Here is an 18,215-nt window from a genome sequence, read left to right as displayed (position 1 = left end):
AAAAGATTTATATATGAAAAGACGAGAAATGGTTAATTGAAATATAGGATTTCAATTATACCAACCAATTCTTTTCATTATAATTCGATTTCATTTGAAATCCAATTTTAAATTCGATACAAATTTATAACATTCATTCATTTATTTATTTATAACACTCTCATGATAAAAATTGCTCTAAAATAAGCATTTTATAAAACATTTCACTGGCTTCATTCTAAATGCAAAATGAAAAAAAAAATATTTTAATACATTTTTATTTTGAATTTTGCAAATTCCCTACTTTTCATTGATTAGGTTAATAAAGCTAAAAATTGTTAGTAAAATAAGTTTAATTTCTTTTTTTTCATTTGAATTCCATGATAAATTTAACTACATAAAAATATCGAATTTTTAACAAAGTCAATTTGCAATATATCGTTTATAAATACTGGAGTACACAAACTTTGGTACTTACAGAATATTTGAATTCAATAAAAATATCGAAACAAAAATAAGTAAAGTGGCCCAAAAATTACTATGTGTTATTACTGATGTAATTAAGGAAAAAAAATAATCCCTAATTTAAAGAAGACAGTATATAATTAAAAACAACTTTTGGCTGAAAATACGGAACTGTCAATTCAAAGTGCGATATCTCTAAATTTTAAGATTTTTGATGGCACTACACTAATTCAACTTTTAAAAATTATTACAATGACAAGAAAAATATTTTAAACGATATATAAAAATTATTAAAAAGTTGCCTAGTCGTAATAAATGATTTACAACACATTCTAAATTCTAAGTGCTTAAAAATATTTTTTAAAATATTATTTTCATTTAAATTAATAAATAATTTATAAAATGAAAAACTAGAAACATTAAATTTAAAAGAATTGCCTTTAATGCCATCAAATGTAAAACACAAAACTCCACATAAGACGAATCAACAAGTCATATTTGTCAAATAGAACTAAACAAAAGTAAAGCATTAAAAAAGTTTAACATTGTCAGCACCAACCATGCGCAATTTTCGCTTGGGACGCATCTCATAAAACTTTTTATCACTAAAATTAAAAATTATTTCAATCGTTAAATATTAACCGAACTCACCTATTTTGTAGGAGTAGCCTCCTACGGTGAAAGTCGCACCTTGACACTTTTTCGCGGGACTTGTCTCGGGCTTTTGGGCCATGGGTAACAAACTTCTGGAGCAAAGTTCTGATCTTCAATATGGCCCAAGTGAGATGAAAATATTGACAGTTGTAGTCCGCCAATGAAAAAATACTGTTCTGTGCGCCTCTCACTTCAACAGTTCGTAGGAGTGAAAAATTGTCATGACAACAGCACTAAGTATATAGATATAGAAGTGAACAGCGGCCGAGAGGAGTGTGCGTGCTCGCACGGCAAAAGTCTAGAGCTGAAAGGAGGAGCGCGACTTACAGGAGGTCCACTCAGTTCGGCTGCCTAATGTTCACTGCGATGCGCGTGTGAGCATCAGCATCCATCTCCGCTGCCTCTGACAGTCATTGGCCGCCATTGCATCCCCCTATTTTTTGATAAGGAGGATGGGGAGGTTATTTCTCTAGGTCTCAAGACCGGACGGGTTCGCCTCCCTTCCTCTTATTTTGGAGACTGGGATTTTGGGAAGTTAGAGAGGTATAAAAGTGCACGTGGCTGCAGACACTAACTGTTCTCACTCCCGCTCAATGAAGGAGTAAGGGAAATAAGTTCTCTGCTGGAGGCAACGGCCTTTGCGCATCGACCACCCAACTGTTGCTGTTGCCCCCTGTAACGCAGCTTAGCTTTTATGTTTAGTTAGAAGAAACAAAAAAAGAATACATGTAAATGTCCAGCTTGTTCATCTAATTCTAGAAAAAGGAGCACGCTAAGTTTATTATTTACAGCATTTTATGTTTGAAGCAATCCTTTTTTTCCTTCCTCTTTTCCTTTATGCCCTGGTGTGGTCGTAAAGTTTATGACAGAAAATAAATCTTTTACTTGACCACGAGGCGACTGTTACAAATTTTAGCCTAGGGAAAGAAGAAGGTGTTACATATTTTTAAATAAAGATCGCCATAATAGTTTGAATTTTCTTTCTTGGGTTGATAAGCAGAGTATTCGCGAAATATAAAAGCAAAATATTCATCTCACATTAAAAAAAAAGACAGCAGTATAATAACAGAAAAAAAATCATCAGTTGAAATAAAATCCGATTCAATTACTAGTAGCATTTTAGTTAAATAAATTAATTATAACTTTTCAAATTTTGTTCGACCAGGCACCATCTTCAGATTAGCGAGAAGAATATCCACCTAACACTAAAAAAATGAGGCAAGCTAGTCTTATTTATTTACGACTGGAGCAAGATTTTTTAATGCTTGTTCTGCGTTGGTCGTAAAGTTTATGGCAAAAAATAAATCTAACTAGCCCATGAGGTCATAGGGCTACAAATTTAAGCTTACTGGAACATCTATTTATATGAATTATTAAAGAACGCCGCGTGTTTGCCTTTGTATGCAAGTGAAAATAAGAAAGAAAATTATTTATATACTTTTAGGCAACAAATTAAGGGGAAAAATAGTTATCTAAAATCTATGTGTAACTTATGGTATTTTAATATTTCCTGTTAAGATTATTTACCCCTTGGAAAATTTACAATCAAGCGTCACTACGTAAATGATTTGATTCTACTGCAATTTATCTTAGATAATCCGATTTTAACAAATTCCAGCTAACAAATATAAAATTATTTATAACTAAACTTGAAGAAGTTATTTTTTATCTGTGTTCTCTTTCCACCGTACATAGTCATTCATAAAACAATGAGCGCATATAAAATTTAAAAGTATAAATTTTTTTTCAACGGCTTCAAACGTTTAGAATTGGAAGATTGGCCCCACATTTTAAATACATTTAACTAATTAAAAAAGTCCATTATAATTATTTCTTATAATATTCCGAAAAGAATCCACGAATTTCATTAAAATCTTTACCGATTTTTTGGCATGTTATGCTGTTTGGTATTAATGGAATAATATGCGTTTTTTATGCATTCTATATTTTAATTTGAACCTGAAAGGATAAATAATGTCTACGTCAGAAAATAAAAATCAAAATAAATATAAGCCAGTATTTTTGTTAGCATTATAAAGAGGAATTTGAGCTCTGAAACATCATTCAAATTCGCAGCTTTACTATAAATAACGTAAATAGTTTTGAAATCGCAAAAAGTATCATCAGATTATGCCTAAAGTAATATTTCTTCTTACGGAAAGTGTCGGGTACCAATCATTTTAATATATTGAATATAAAGGATTTCTTAGAGATCTTGGGCAGATTTCAAAATTAGGTAAAACAAAACTATAGGGTATAGAAACAAAATGTATTTAATTACCCATAGAAAAATTTAATATATCTTATTGTAAGATTCTTTGATTTCAGTATACCTAAGCGATCCTCAATGTCACGGTGTGCATTTATCGCGCGAGCGCCTAAGGAGTTATAAATTCAAGAATAGATGTGATACGCTGCTTTAAATCTTGAAAATTACCGTAGAGCATCTTATACAAAATCTTTTTATAGATTCACAAGAAAAAAAAAATCAAAAATCGCATGATATAAAAACCAAGTGAAATTTTCTTATTAAATCGTCACCAGACCATACATACCGCCATCTATGGGATTCTAAAAAATGACGATGTTGTGAAAAACAATTTCACGAACCGTATTAGTTATACAGCATTGAAGAAACATTATTTCTTCTTTTTTACATATTTTCGTAATCTGTCCAAGAATTATCGGATACTCTGTATAGTTAACATTTCAGATTTTTATTTTATAATCATATAATAGTTTTCCTCTCATAAAAAATATCGCAGTCAATTGTTTCCGAACTTAGGATGAAAAGTTTTTGTTCTGTGAAATCAGGTTTATGTTATATAAATATTTCTAAAATTTAATTTAACATTAATATATATTTGAAAATCAATTCTTACAGTTTATTAATACATTTAATATGTTGTGTTTTTAAAGCCTTTAACGGGAGTTTAATAGAAACACATAAAATTATTTACAGGGGCTATTTGATTTGGTTTCCCAGTGACGAAAGGAAGAGAGTTCCTAAAAATGAGAAAATCCAATTTCTTTTATGCTTGTAAGTTCATAAAATACCTTCAACAACAATAAAATAATGCATTTCTCAAATGACCAAAAGATACTATATTGTTATTTATCGATTCAAATGTTAACCGCACAATTAGTTAACTCAGTTTGATATGCGAGGCGACGGAACATTAAATGCTATTCTCTGTGCAGTTAATAATAATGTTATAACATTCAAAAGCGGCTGTAAACGAAATAATATGCTCAATGAAGTGTGAATTTACCCAGAAATTCTGGTATGGTAATGATGGAATAAAAAACAATAACTTCTAACTTGCAAAAGATAGTAAAAAAATTGGTTTTAATTGTACAGTTTATTAATGTGTTTAAAACGCATAAAATATCTCCCAAAAATAGCTGCTAAAAACTTTCAGAATTTAGAATTAATTTAATTAATTATTTATTAGTTTTAATGCTTATTTATGCTAATTAAGAAATTCAATTAAATGAAAAACATAAAAATATTCTTAGTTAAATGAGTAAATTAACTAAAGTATAAAAAAATTAAATCATTAATAAGTAAAATTTTAACGATAAAATATTGAATTAAAAGATCATGAAAATATTCTTTCTTTCCAAATATTTTTTATTTTTTTATTTTTTTACTTTCACCATAAAAGAATTAGAAAGATATTCGACAGGTATAAAAAAAATCGTGACTTCAACAGATGCAAACGTAAATTAAATTACCGAAATTTCATTACTTAAGAAAATAAGGCTGCTTTTTTAGATATTTAATGAAATCGGATAATAATTCTTGTTTAATTCCGAAATGTCTTCTACTGAAATTTTAAGCAGTTTTTAGTCCAGATTTAAATCTGTTTTTTAATCATTTAATTACTTTTTCCAGGAAATAAAAACGAATTTTCAAAACGAGAAAACATTTTTGGTAATGCATAATAACATTCGCGGAATGAAAATCGATTCTAATAACACACATGTACATAAATTTATTTTTTATATATTTTATCAACTTAACCATAAAAAAATACATTTTAGAAAATATCCGAGCTTTGAAAAATAAATGACTTTCTCAAATTATCCGAGAAAATTAATAAATAAAAAGTGAGTAAATGTTGTAAAACAGCAATAGAATGAAAGATTTTATATTTATTTTCAAGCAATTTTAGAACATAAGTGCATTTTGCATAGAATGTTTCTCTGTAAAATATTATTTGTTTTGGGATATTTTAGAACTAAAAGTATTAATTTCTAAGTACACTAATAGTTACAAAAATAAAGAAACTAAGTACATAGAAAATTAATTTTAAAACTTAATAAACTATAATTGATAATATTATCAATAGTGTTTCAAGCTGATTTTTTTTTATTTCTGAATTTAGAACTACCTTGATTGTTTTTCAGGATTATTTATAGAAGTTTTATTTATTATTCTAATGCTTTCTTATGAAGATAAAACTTGAAACAAAATGTCTTTATTTATGTGATTTAACAATTATGCACAATTATAATCCGTATATCCCAATTGAATATAAAAGATATTTGTTAAGGCTTAAAATTTTCATTCATGAGATCTTGATTGCAACAAGAATGGGTGTAGTGCTATATTCATCTTTAAGCAAATTATTTTCAATATGAGTCATTTTAATCCAGATAATTAAACCAAGTTTTGTGTTTAGAGAAATATATATAATATATTATATATTAATTTCACAAACAGAGCAGAGATTTTTTTGTCGAATTCATAACATTTTTTTTAGGAATGTTAAAAGCTTTTATTCATGATATTCGTTGTAATTAAATCCTGAGAACATTTTTTTAGGATATCAGGACCGTGAATATAAAGGTAGAACTCCTGCCATCCGAAGCTCGGTTATACCAATTTCCAACTATACAAATTCATAACTTTTTGTTACGCTGTACATAATTTGTAATGTTAATACATACATATGTTTGTAACAATACACCATGCATAATTTGTAGTTTTCCTTAATGTAATGTTCCTTAATGTCTTATAATATTTACAGGTTTTTGTTTTTTTACCTTTAGTTTGTTTAATCTAATTTAATAAATTAAATAAGTTTTCTTGTGTTTGAAGTCTTTTGTACTGAATTTTTAACTTTTTCAAATCATCCGAACTCCCGCCAATCTGTGTAATTATTTTAATTTTTACACTTTTAGCCATTTATTTATAGATAATTAGAATAATTTTTCCAAATTATGCCATCAGATGGCATCACAGGAACGCAATCGCAATTTAATTAAACTAACTGAATTATTAGTCATTAAATTCTGAAAATAAAATATTGTATTTTCATTGGAAATAAATAAGAGTTCATAATTATTAAAACTCTAACGTTTTAAGCAATGAGTGACAAAATACTTTCAAGCATAAAGCATTACAAGTGAAATAAAACTATGTGCGAAGAAGTTCTGCCAACAATTGTTAAAGATGTATGAGATCTTTGATCCCTTGGAATTGCCAGTAACATTTTCATCTTCAGATAAAAATAAAGCCCTGGAGCCAAATGAATTTTGGATCCAGGACTTCTAGATAAAAGACAATTTCAATTTTTTTTTCTATTCTAATTATATTATTTTTTCATGTTTTTATTTTATACTTGTAAATATAGAATTTGTAATCGATTTTTACTTATTTCTTCTCTTGGTACAATTCAAATTCTACATACTTGTGCGTTTCCAATAACAATACAACATTACAATTTTGAGAACTTAATTTTCAAATAATTGTAAGATATTTAATTTTGACTAAATTCAAGACGCACTAACAAGTCGTGGATTCTTGAAATATGGATAATATCTTAATAATTATAATAACCGTTTATGAAACAGTTTAAAATGTTGACATAATAAAAAAAGAAAAAGTCGAAACGCTTTTAATAGTGTATTGTTACGCTGGGACTAATTTTTTTTAATCAAAAAACAAAAGAAGAACCGTAAAAGCACGAGGCATTGAGATCAATACGGCAGGAAAATTAAGCCACTATGAATATCAAAAGAAAAATAATCCCACTTCCAGGTCTTTTAAATTATTACTATCAGCATCTTCCACTTTTACGATTTATATTTTGATCTCTGCGTTTCTGATAAAGGAAACTTTGCACATTTGAAAATATTATCGAAAGTGGAACGTTTTTGTATTTTATATTTGCTATTTCACCCAAATATTTCACAAACTTTTTTTATATATATTCAATGCTTCAATATTCCTGAAGAAACACTAGTTTCGTTTTCGTTCTAAATCCTCTAAATTCCATTTAATTAGGCTTATCTTCTAGTTTTTTTTAGTTTTACATAATGATTTTCTGAATACCTGTAGCTTTTAAATTTAGCATAATGATTTATCATTTCGATGTCTATCAATGACAGTCCAAGAGTAGAATAAGATTTGTTATGGTTGTATGTTTATGACTAGTGATGTGAAAACACTTTTAAATTTCTCTTTTATTTGTGGAAGTTTTATTCATGAAGATTGCCATCTCAGAATAGGAAATCATAACTTTTTTTCAGATATCTTACTTTAACTTCGTACATGCGTATTCTCAAGGAATATATTATTGTTCATATAATGAAAGAGACGGTGATAATAAATGCACTGGTATATGAAAATAAAGCCCTTTTATTACAATAAATAACAGATTTTTATTATTTAGTTTTTAATGACAGAAATATAATGCTCTCTATATAATATCAAAGCTATTAATTTCTCTATTTTGTAATTCAACATTCTACTTAAACCCAAAACACATTCAAATTTGTTAAGCCCACTAATCGGACTTTTTTACTAAGAAAGAGATGAACTTGATATAAAAATATTTTTTTTTGGAAAGAATGAAGTTTTACTGGAGGAAAAAAACCTATTGATCAAAAACGTTATGTGAATTTTTACAACTTTGTAACTTAATTTACAGAAAGACTTTTACCTAATATAAATGACATGAAACAAATCATAGGAGAGAAACGAGAACTTACAGAAGACAATTTTGTGAACGATGTAAATGCCGAGAAAAAAAGTCAAACTCCTTTTATTGCATTAAAATATCCGACGAGCAATGCTTTCGATTATGGGAAACTCGGTAAGTGCCTTGTAATTCTTTAAATAGTTCAAAAGAGCGACTAAAGAGGTCATTAATGGGACGACCGAATGAGTTGATCGAAATGGATTTTTGCGATTTCCCAACATTTACGATTTCTGCATTTCCAACGTTCACCACTTTGTCGGCACTTGCCGACAGAAAGAATTTCTATGTTTCTATTGTGTTTTTGATTTGAAAACTAGAAATCATTACGATTCATAATGTTCATAATACTCTCCAACTTAATGGTTAAAATAATTTATGTAATATTAAAGTGCTTTCTGATGTGTTTGAAATATGTAATACGATATATACTTTAAAATCTCTATTCAATATGTAGCATAGAATTAATGAAAAATTCATATTTTCAGAATTAATATAGATGCCTGTTTCATATTTCTCTTACACAACCTTATCGTGACAGTGGAAAATTAACTCGCCGTTGAATTTAAAGGTCAACCAGAACGCATTGAAATAACCAACCATTTGTAAATAAACATATCTTGGAACTGCAATTTTCTGATTTCAATGATCTCATTTATTTACAATTAAATGTTGACACAAATTAAGTTAGGATTATCTTTAATGCAAGGAAAATTACACTGAATTAAGAAAGAAAATAGTAGAAGTTGTTAGACACTGAAAAGTCATATTGAAATCTTAAAATGATAATCAGGCTGTTTAATTTCATGTAATTAAAAATATTCTGCTAAGTCATTTAAGAGCAAAAAGACTTAATTTTTCTAATTAGATTTATCACTTCGAGCAACTCGATTCCAATTATAATCTTCAAAAAACAGTTTGTTAGCTTTATAATCATGAAAAATAATTAACTGGAAAAGAAATTAAAAGATAAGTGACTTATAAGTGTTAAGGATTATTTTACAAATCCGAAACAAATATGAATTTAATTGCGATTCAAGACTTTTTCAAAAGTTAGCTGTTTTCCTCTGCAGCTCTGAGATATTTTAAAACATTTTAAAGATGTTTGCTCAATTTCCGAATAGTTGTTGATGTCTTCGACAGATATTATGTCGTAAAATTATTATTGCTCTCTAAAACCGGTAATTAAATAAACTTCCACCTTTCACTGACAGTTGAAGGGTTATAGATAATTTGACGTAACTTCTAAGTGGCAGGTGGCTGTGAAGTATTATTGGGAGAACTTAAAGCATATAGTTTCCAAAAATACTCTTAGAGCCTTATACAGAGGCATTTTAAATATATAAAGAACTATTCAAGATATTAAAGAGGTATTTTAAAATGTTAAGAACTTTGTTCTATGGTATTTTCAAAATCTCTTCCGTCATCTGCTGAATTTGAATTCCGCATATTGTTTAGATATTTTTATGTACCATATTCAATGATGCAATAAGAAATACGTAAGTTTTTAATTATTCCACATATGTAAATAAAAAATAAAATCGTTTTTCTGGAATCATAGTAGCTTAAAATATGGCAATTCATCAGAATTTCGATGCCGATTTCTTATATTTTGACGAATCTTCATATTTTATATACTACCCCGAGACCAGAAAAAAGATTTCTAGATTCATGTCTGTCTATACATATCAATTCGAAAAAAGGAAGAAATTTGACTGTTGAATTTTTTTTATGTAAGCAATACGTCAAAAGTTTAGATCTCTATCAAATTCTAGACAAAGTCTGAAAGCGAAAATGATGGGTAGAAAATACAATGATAGATTAAGTTTAACATATAATGATTTTATCACAAGAATTGTATATAGCTGTCAAATTTTGAACATATTCTGCTTAAGGGAAGTACTACATAATATATGTTTAATTATCTTCACTGTGTGACAAAAAATACAAAAACCTAAAAGATTGTGAGTTAAAGAAAATAAATTCATCAAAATTGTTTATGAAACAAGCAACTGAAGGTACGATTTGCTGATGCATGCTATCAAAACTAGTTTTGAAAGTCCTTTCATTAATAAGTTACAAATGAAAACAGAATACGTTGAAAAAATGAAACAAAAAACATGTTTAGAAATCCTTAAAGGATTCAAATTGTGTTTTCTAATAAATAACTGATATCTAAAAGAAGAATGGAAAACTAAGAAACCTTTCACACTAAAACTCGACGTATTTAATTCCACATAAAGACATGAGCACTTGTATTGCTGAATAAGCCATTCCACCATTAATATATTCCATCATTATAAAAAATATGCAGGCTAGAACAATTCCATCATTTTCAAATAACAGCTGTAAATAGAATTTATTTAGAAAGAGGGAAAAAAATTAGAAAATTATATAAAATAAAAATTATTTTTTCAGGTTCTTTTGTTTTTAAAATATTTATCTGGAAATATTGGATCACATTTCTCGGTTCATTTTGATTTAACATTTGGCCTTTTGTTGGAAATGCTAATCTTGGGAATGCTAAATTTTTAATGAAAACATTTAATTCATTCGATTGCTTCTTACTTTGATTGATTTCTCGTTTCAAATGTCTTAATCAAATTTCCACTCTTCATTTTGTTCCTTCTTTTTCAATTTCCTTTAGCATACATTTAAGAAGATTCTTTTACTCGGTTGTTTTTCCTATGACCTTTTTAAATGCCTCCGAAATTAGTCTCGCAATTTATACGATTATCTTCTTAATCAGATTATTTTCTTCTGTTATTTTCAATATCATATATTCAGTCAAAGCATTACACCTTGTAATAAGGAAAGAGGATTATTTGCATCTTTCAGTTATTTTTTGTTAATGCATTTGCTCTTTTTCAATGGTATGTTATAAGATACATGATATACTACAGATTCAGTGTTTTCTAATCTAAAACCTACTGAAAAAAGGGGTAAGATGCACGATTGTATTAATAAACAAAAGAGTTAAAATTAATATTTTTGAAAGTAAAGTAAATGTGCAAAAGCTTAATTTCCCTATGGAATTGCTTTCAAAGTCTTGATTTTCAATGAATATCATATAAAATAATAAATATCCTAATATTCCTAAATATTCCTTAAAATTAAAAATCTTATAAATACCATTAAAATTCTAATCGACTTCGAGCATTTCTGTTCATGTTTCATGCTTTTACGAATTTGACTTTCATACTTTTCATAAGAAATTATTTTCTTTATTTTAGTATTTAAATAAAATCACGTTTTTAAAATCCTTATTTTTATTTTATTTTTCATATAGATCAATACATATTGTACATAATAACAGTATGAGAATTTCTCTATCTTTAAAGCCTTTATCGTTTAAGTTTTCACCAAAGCATTTCTCTCCCTTCTTATTTTTATAGAGAGCGAAATGGATAAATTTATTGCTAATAAGGAATTAAATGAATTTACAAATGTGGGGGGCGATATTTTTTTTCTAAAGGCTTGATAGGGAAAAAAAGCATTCTGCAATTACTAGGCTAAAATCTTTGTCTTCACAAAAATCTTAGTTCAAATTATTTTAGTACATTAATGATAGTTTGGAACAAATTCTAGGACTAATAACGACGACGTCAACTGAGCTGGCAGCTCCTTTCCAATTTTCCCATCACACCATTTGGATGAGGCTTGGCCTGTCATGTCTGATTTAGCTTGCATCAACCCACATACTCAATGGACATATTACCAATATGCTTCAATACCTATTGAAAATCTTGAATTTCACCGAGTCATATTCAAAAAAGACAATAAGAAAGTCGGAGATCAAATATAATTTTCCCGTGTTTAACAAAAATAATTAAACTTTTTGTCGTCACAAATTCCAAAACAATGGTACGGCAAAGAATCCGTGACGAACCTCGGTGTTTTTTTATTTTTTTTTATTTTAAATGACTTACAAATCTTATTTGCTGAACTCTACATTAATGGCAAACATACCGAAACCTTATCACTATCACAAAACCCAGATCACACATGAAGGTATGGTTTAGCGTGATAATGAGGGTGGCAATCGAATCCATCGACCCATTCGTCTGGTTTACTGTAACCACAGTCGGTAACTTCCAAGTAAATAGGATACAAACAGATATTGGAAAAGCTATTGAAAGCTCCACTTAGTAAGCTAAAGAATAACTGGAACGCAATAACAGATTTAAATCTGTGCATTCGGTGACTCCACGTGGCTGTGTCAGTATATTAAAAATATAGTAAAGGAGCTTGTGTTATACATTTAATAATTTAAGAAATCGCTATGCAAAAAAGGTGTAAAAATAAATTCAATAAAATAAACAGTTTCTAAAATTCCATTTATTGCTACATTTTGTTGCAGGATTATCCTAATTATTTCCTATTTTTCAGTCTTTAATTTGTAATTTATTATTATAAAAACATGGAAACTTGAAATGAATTTTTTTAAATTAACAGCTAAGTATTGACACTTATGCTCAGACAACACAGCCTGTTGTAGAATATAGTACTACATTATGCAACATTATTCAGTATTCAACAATAATGTACAATATTGTGAATTTCGTTTAATACCATACAATATTGTACAATGTGTGTGCTACAGGGTCTGGCATCAAAATTAAATTTAACATTTTACACTCCTAAGGGGCTTTTCAGATGCGTTCTAAACGATGTATCATTTTGACATTGTTCGATTTCTATAGTCGCTAAAAAATCGGTATTACAAGACGCTATTAATTTTTGGAGGAAAATATCAACTAATAAAATTTAATTAATTTTTTTTTTGTCAAGAAGCGCTAAATTGAGTTCTTATACTCAAATGAATAATTATGCAACTAATTAAAGGATCCTAATTATTTTTTCGAATATTAGGAGTTAATTAATCAATTAAATGACTAAATTTTGAATTTATTAAAATAATTTATTTTAATAAAGGATACAAAATTGACATAGCCTTTAAAAGTCTAATACATCAACAAATGAGTGAAAATAAGACCAGCAATTTCCCTCTTTACAAAGATGAACAAGTCAAATTAAATAAAGTGTATACAAATGTTTAAACTTCATAAATAATTAAAAATAAAATAAGTAAATTGACTCTATATTTCTTTTGTTTTTTCTGCAACAAAATTTTTACAGAGGTTTGAAAAATATTTGTTCGTAATTCTCTTATTGACGCTATGCAGTTAAATAAAAACAATGCCTTCATATTCAATTTTAAAAAGCATTTATATGCAACAGCTTGTAATCATCAGTTTCATAATATATTTAATATTGGAGCATAATATGTTTCATATTATTGTAATTGGTATACTTATTAAAGTAATAAATTTAACGTACAGTCAATAAGAGTTGCAAATTATATTAGTATTCTAATCATTTATAAAGTATATTACTAATTTTGTTGTAAATATTCTTAATATGAGAGGCTTTTATTTATACTAAAAAACTTCTAATGTTGTTATTATATTTCTTACCTAATATCTTTTAGAAATTATACTAATTAATATTTTTTCACAGAGATACAAAGGAATAGAAAGATAGCACATATCTACATTTTGCATAATAAGAAAGCGTAGAACTCCATGAAATAACATGTATTTTTTCAAACGTATTTATTATTTAAAGCTGACATATTTAATAACCTTAATTTAACATGTTATTGTATTTGGTGTCTCAGCTTTGAGTTTAGTTTTAGTTATATTGACTATCAGCTTCGAAGAAACACGAGGATTATTTAGGGAAGGATTCGCTTTAACCGTGGTCAAATGACGAGAATGACATCCAAGCCAGGATTCCTCATTCCACCTCAAAATTTTCCAGCCAACCCGTAGGAAGATATTTGACCTTAGTAGATTTAACGTGCACCAGACCGGCTTACACAGTGGTTCTCCATTGTAATCAGGTTTCGATTTTCTCTTCGGCCTTGATATAGTGATTTCGTAATCAGAGAGTTCTAGGTTCGAAACCAAATTTCACCAGATATCTATACCGTATATGTTCCTACTGCATAGTAACTCTAAAGGGAAGAATCAAAGTCTTCCTGGTGAATTTTTTTTTTATGGAACGGAATTTTGGCGAGATTGATGTCAACTCAAGTATGCTCCTGGTCATCTGACTAAGGTTCAAAACTGCAGATCCTTCCCAAAAACAGTCCTCATTTTTGTTCTTCAAAAAGACAGAGCTTTATAAACGCCTTATCCTACCATTACCTATATTTTTAAATATCTTCATACGTTATTGTATAATTCAAAGTCTATATTTTTCCAAAGTTGATTAAGACTTTCAACGCTACCGACGAGACATCTCGTCTTTCAGATACTTCTAATTAAAGGTTTCTGTGGGTTAAAATTTGTTTCTTATGCCAGTTTGAAAAAAAGTAAAGGTATTCTTCGGTATGTATTAGAAAATTCAATCCATTTAAACTGGAATAAGAGACAAATTTTAGCCCACAGAAACCTGTAACTGGAAGTATTTGAAAGACGAGATATCTCTTCGATAGATCTGAAAGTGTTAAATAACTTTAAAGAAACGGCTCGACGCAAATAATTCCCTTATTGTAAATGTAATTATGACTCATTTTCTCATTAAATTAGCTTGAGAGTTGCAAGTGTTTGCTCCTATTATAAATAAACAGTTGTTTCAACAAGTACATTTATTGGTATCATCCATTCACGTTATCTCACAAATGAATCAAAGCTCCACATTATTAACATTAAGCTCCACATTGTATAATCCAAAATGTATATTTTATCAATGCTGATAAAATGCTTTAAAAAAGACCGTAATAAATCAAAAGTTTATTCGCAGCTGAAACATAATAAATTCCCTCATTAAATTAACCTGCGAATTACAAACTATTCCTCCTCCCATAAGCAAACAATGGTTTCATTAAGGTGCCATTTATTGATGTCCATGTCCATTCACGTTCTCTCACAACTGAGTCAAAGTTCCACATCAAAGCTTTCGGCTAGCATTATTACGGTACAAGCTCTTGTGTTAAAGTAATGAAATCCCGGTCATGAATAAAGGCTTAATGTAATTTGCCTTTTTATAAACCGTCGGGGTTTCCGAGCTGTTGATCATAATAGTAAACGAAGGATTCAAGCAATAAAGTGCTTCCGAACCAAACATTAAGCGTTGTAGTTGCGGATGGGAGAATGTTAAGCACTTCTCAGAAATGCTTAAAATGGAAAATTATAATGCTCTCATAAATCAGGTAATTGAATTTCTTTAAATGGGAAACATTTCTGCTAAGCTAATTTGGAATACACTTTCTCGTACTATCACTTGTTTCACATAGCGTGAAATGTAGAGAGAATTTTCTGCTTTTTGCGGGCCTCCGCTGTTTGTGAAGCTATTTTGATGGCGTCTATTTTTGAAATGGCAAATGTAATTAAATGACATCTGTTATTTGGTAACTAAGTTATAACAATGTTCTGTTTCAAATAACACTTTGCAATTTTGAACTTATAATGAGCAGTGATTATTTTTTGCGTCACTGTCCATTTTGTGCTTCACTTAATTTTGAATAATTTATTCTATGGTTTTTTCCAATTATGATTTTAATTAAGATCAGAAGAAATAATTCGTTTCATTATTTTCCCTACTTTCTTTAAATAGAATAAAAATTAATGAATTTTTTTCGTTGGAAAAAATTGCGCTTAACTCAGTGAAAAAAATTTCTTCCATAAATTAGTAAGAAACTTAACGTGTTTTTTTTTTCAAATTATTTCAGGAGCTGATTTGGTAATTTTAAATCACAATCATGTCACAACATTTATGTCAGTATTTAATGGGTCATTCCTCCTGAACTAACTGACTGACTGACTGACTGACTGACTGACTGAACTCCATACTGACTGCCAACGACAGATTTAAAAAGAACACTCCCACAATGAAAGCATAAATTTGATGGAATCAAATATTGAAGTCAAAACCGACAGATTTCAAAATCAACTCGTACTTAATTCTTTAACCTGTTTGCGTATACATCTCTCACGTATCGATTTATAGCATTTTTAGGCAACAAATAAATCATAAATGTTAAAATTCAGTACTAGTTTTATTTGGAATTCATAAATACCTCAAGTACCCTGCGGTTTAGTTTAATCCAGTTAAATTTACGTTTCTGCTTGGGAAACACTAGTGTTGTTGTGGGCATATTTTTAGAGGAATGAAACATCGCCTGGCATCGTTCAGTTTGTTGTATTAAATTCGTCGCATATTCTACGGCTATTTTCAGAAAAATATACTCTTATCCACACAAGTGTAATATACGTCGCAATGGCTCGCTTAAACTTTATTATAGTATCCCTCCTATCATTCAAAGTTCTTGAAATATTTATATTATATTAAATGAATATAACAAATATAGAAAAACAGACTTATAATATTTATTTCCTAGAATGGGTACACAGGATTGAAAAACTAGAGAGAAAAATATTCGAATGTTTATACCATGCCGAGTTCAATAGGAGACAGTCGAAATTTCTGGTGCTCAAACTATACATCGTTAATAATTTCTATTCAGTTTTCCAACTGTTATCAGTTTCTTTTGTACTTTTATGGAGAATATAAGCTATTGATACAATAATTGGGATTTCTAAGAAATCAAACGGTCTCAGTTATCAAGACATTTATAAAGGATTACTTGGAACTTAGAAAACGGAGATAGCTTAATAAGAATTTTAGAACAGGGTGATAAATTCACTTTCCTAGGAATTTTACAGGAAATAGATATTTCTCAAGAAATCCGGACGCAAAATCTCAAGATAAAAGGTTTAATCTTTAAAAAGATACATATTTTAAGTCAAAAACTCCCTTTATTCTTTTTAAAAAGCAAATTGTTCGCAGAATTCTATCTATTCAAATCGCTTTGAGTAGAGACAAACAAAGGCTTCGAATGCAGACACCGAAATAATTGACTTTGAAAAGTTCAGTCCGTGATATTTTAATACAGTATATAACTGTATAAAATGCAAAAAAAAATGTTTTTACATTCATTAAATTAATATGTTATGCCCTCCAAGGAAATTATTAATTCATTTCAAACTACTCAGGTATTCGATTAACCGGATTTGCATTGGTATTAATCAATCCAGGTAACTAAGAATTTACTGAATTAAGTAATAAATACTAAATTAAGAAATAGTACACAATTTTTTTAACTGACTTTTTCTCACTCATCTTGTAAAGATTTTGAGACAGGAACATTAAATTCGCTGGCAATAGTTGTCGCCATTATCTAATTAATGTGGGATAGAACTTTAGTGATAACATATATATAAATTAAAATCCTGTAAAACAAGTGCATCCATTCTATAAATCTACACCATTGAGGATTGTTACATTTCCTATACTTATACTATTTAAACATTTGAAACCATGTATCGCAAAACAAATTTATCATTCAAATTCCTGATTGCAATTCTTTGGTTTTCCTGGAGCATATTCTTTCAACATACTGCTGCCATTTAAAAGTAATTATATTTATATATCATTACATAACAATTAATATATTTTACACAACTGTGTTTTGATTTAAAAAATCTGGGATAATTTAAATAAGAAAAAGTTCATTTTGTTTTTGTAATACAGATGTTATACTATTTCAAAAAAAAAATTCTTTTTCGTGCAACTCTCAAAATTTTTTCGGATACTTTTTTTCTTTTCCAGACTTTTTACAGAAACAAAGAAGTAACCAAAAGAAAAAACATTGGAATTCTAGTATCTTTTTCTTTGAGTCTATATTATGTTAATTTATGTTTATTTCTCGACTACATATGTATACATTACATGCAGACATAATTGGAAAACATTAAAACATACAAATTGGCGTAAAATACATATTTTAACGCAATTATTTTATTATTCTCTTCTGAATATTTTACATCAGAATAATTCCCTAATGAATATATCCCATCCTACCCCCCTTGAAAATAATTTCTTTTCAATGAATTTTTTAAAAAGAACTTATCCGGATACCCCATTTGTTTATTCTCTAGAGATTTAAAGGAAGTAAATTATTTAAGAAAACCCATTTACTCCTTAACAGGTAATTGGAATAAATTACTAAGGGAAAAAAATACTTAAGAAGAGTAAATTTTTGTTCGTGATCTGGAATCA

At 28.4% G+C, this 18,215-nt stretch overlaps 1 protein-coding gene and 1 long non-coding RNA gene across 7 annotated transcripts in view; one reads left to right on the top strand and one right to left on the bottom strand.

The window, feature by feature from the left end:
- Positions 1-18,215, bottom strand: part of LOC129959014 (dual specificity calcium/calmodulin-dependent 3',5'-cyclic nucleotide phosphodiesterase 1-like) — a 601,405-nt gene that overhangs the window by 359,786 nt on the left and 223,404 nt on the right. For 2 of the 6 annotated variants that reach the window (XM_056071782.1, XM_056071783.1), the window contains exon 1: positions 1,096-1,644. The exons of the other annotated variants lie outside the window; for them this stretch is intronic. In XM_056071782.1, coding sequence (XP_055927757.1) covers positions 1,096-1,177 — 82 coding nt within the window. In that variant the 5' untranslated portion in view covers positions 1,178-1,644. Of the gene's footprint in view, positions 1-1,095; positions 1,645-18,215 lie in introns of those variants that run through there. 6 annotated transcript variants of the gene reach the window in all.
- The window catches only part of LOC129959016 (uncharacterized), a 180,754-nt gene that overhangs the window by 118,947 nt on the left and 43,592 nt on the right, over positions 1-18,215 (top strand). The gene's annotated exons all lie outside the window — the stretch shown is intronic.

The sequence above is a fragment of the Argiope bruennichi genome, chromosome X1, assembly GCF_947563725.1.
Source record: "Argiope bruennichi chromosome X1, qqArgBrue1.1, whole genome shotgun sequence".
In the NCBI taxonomy this organism is placed as follows: Eukaryota; Metazoa; Arthropoda; class Arachnida; order Araneae; family Araneidae; genus Argiope; species Argiope bruennichi.
The sequence above is the reverse complement of the archived record's forward strand: the minus strand, read 5'-3'. Positions and strand labels throughout refer to the sequence as shown.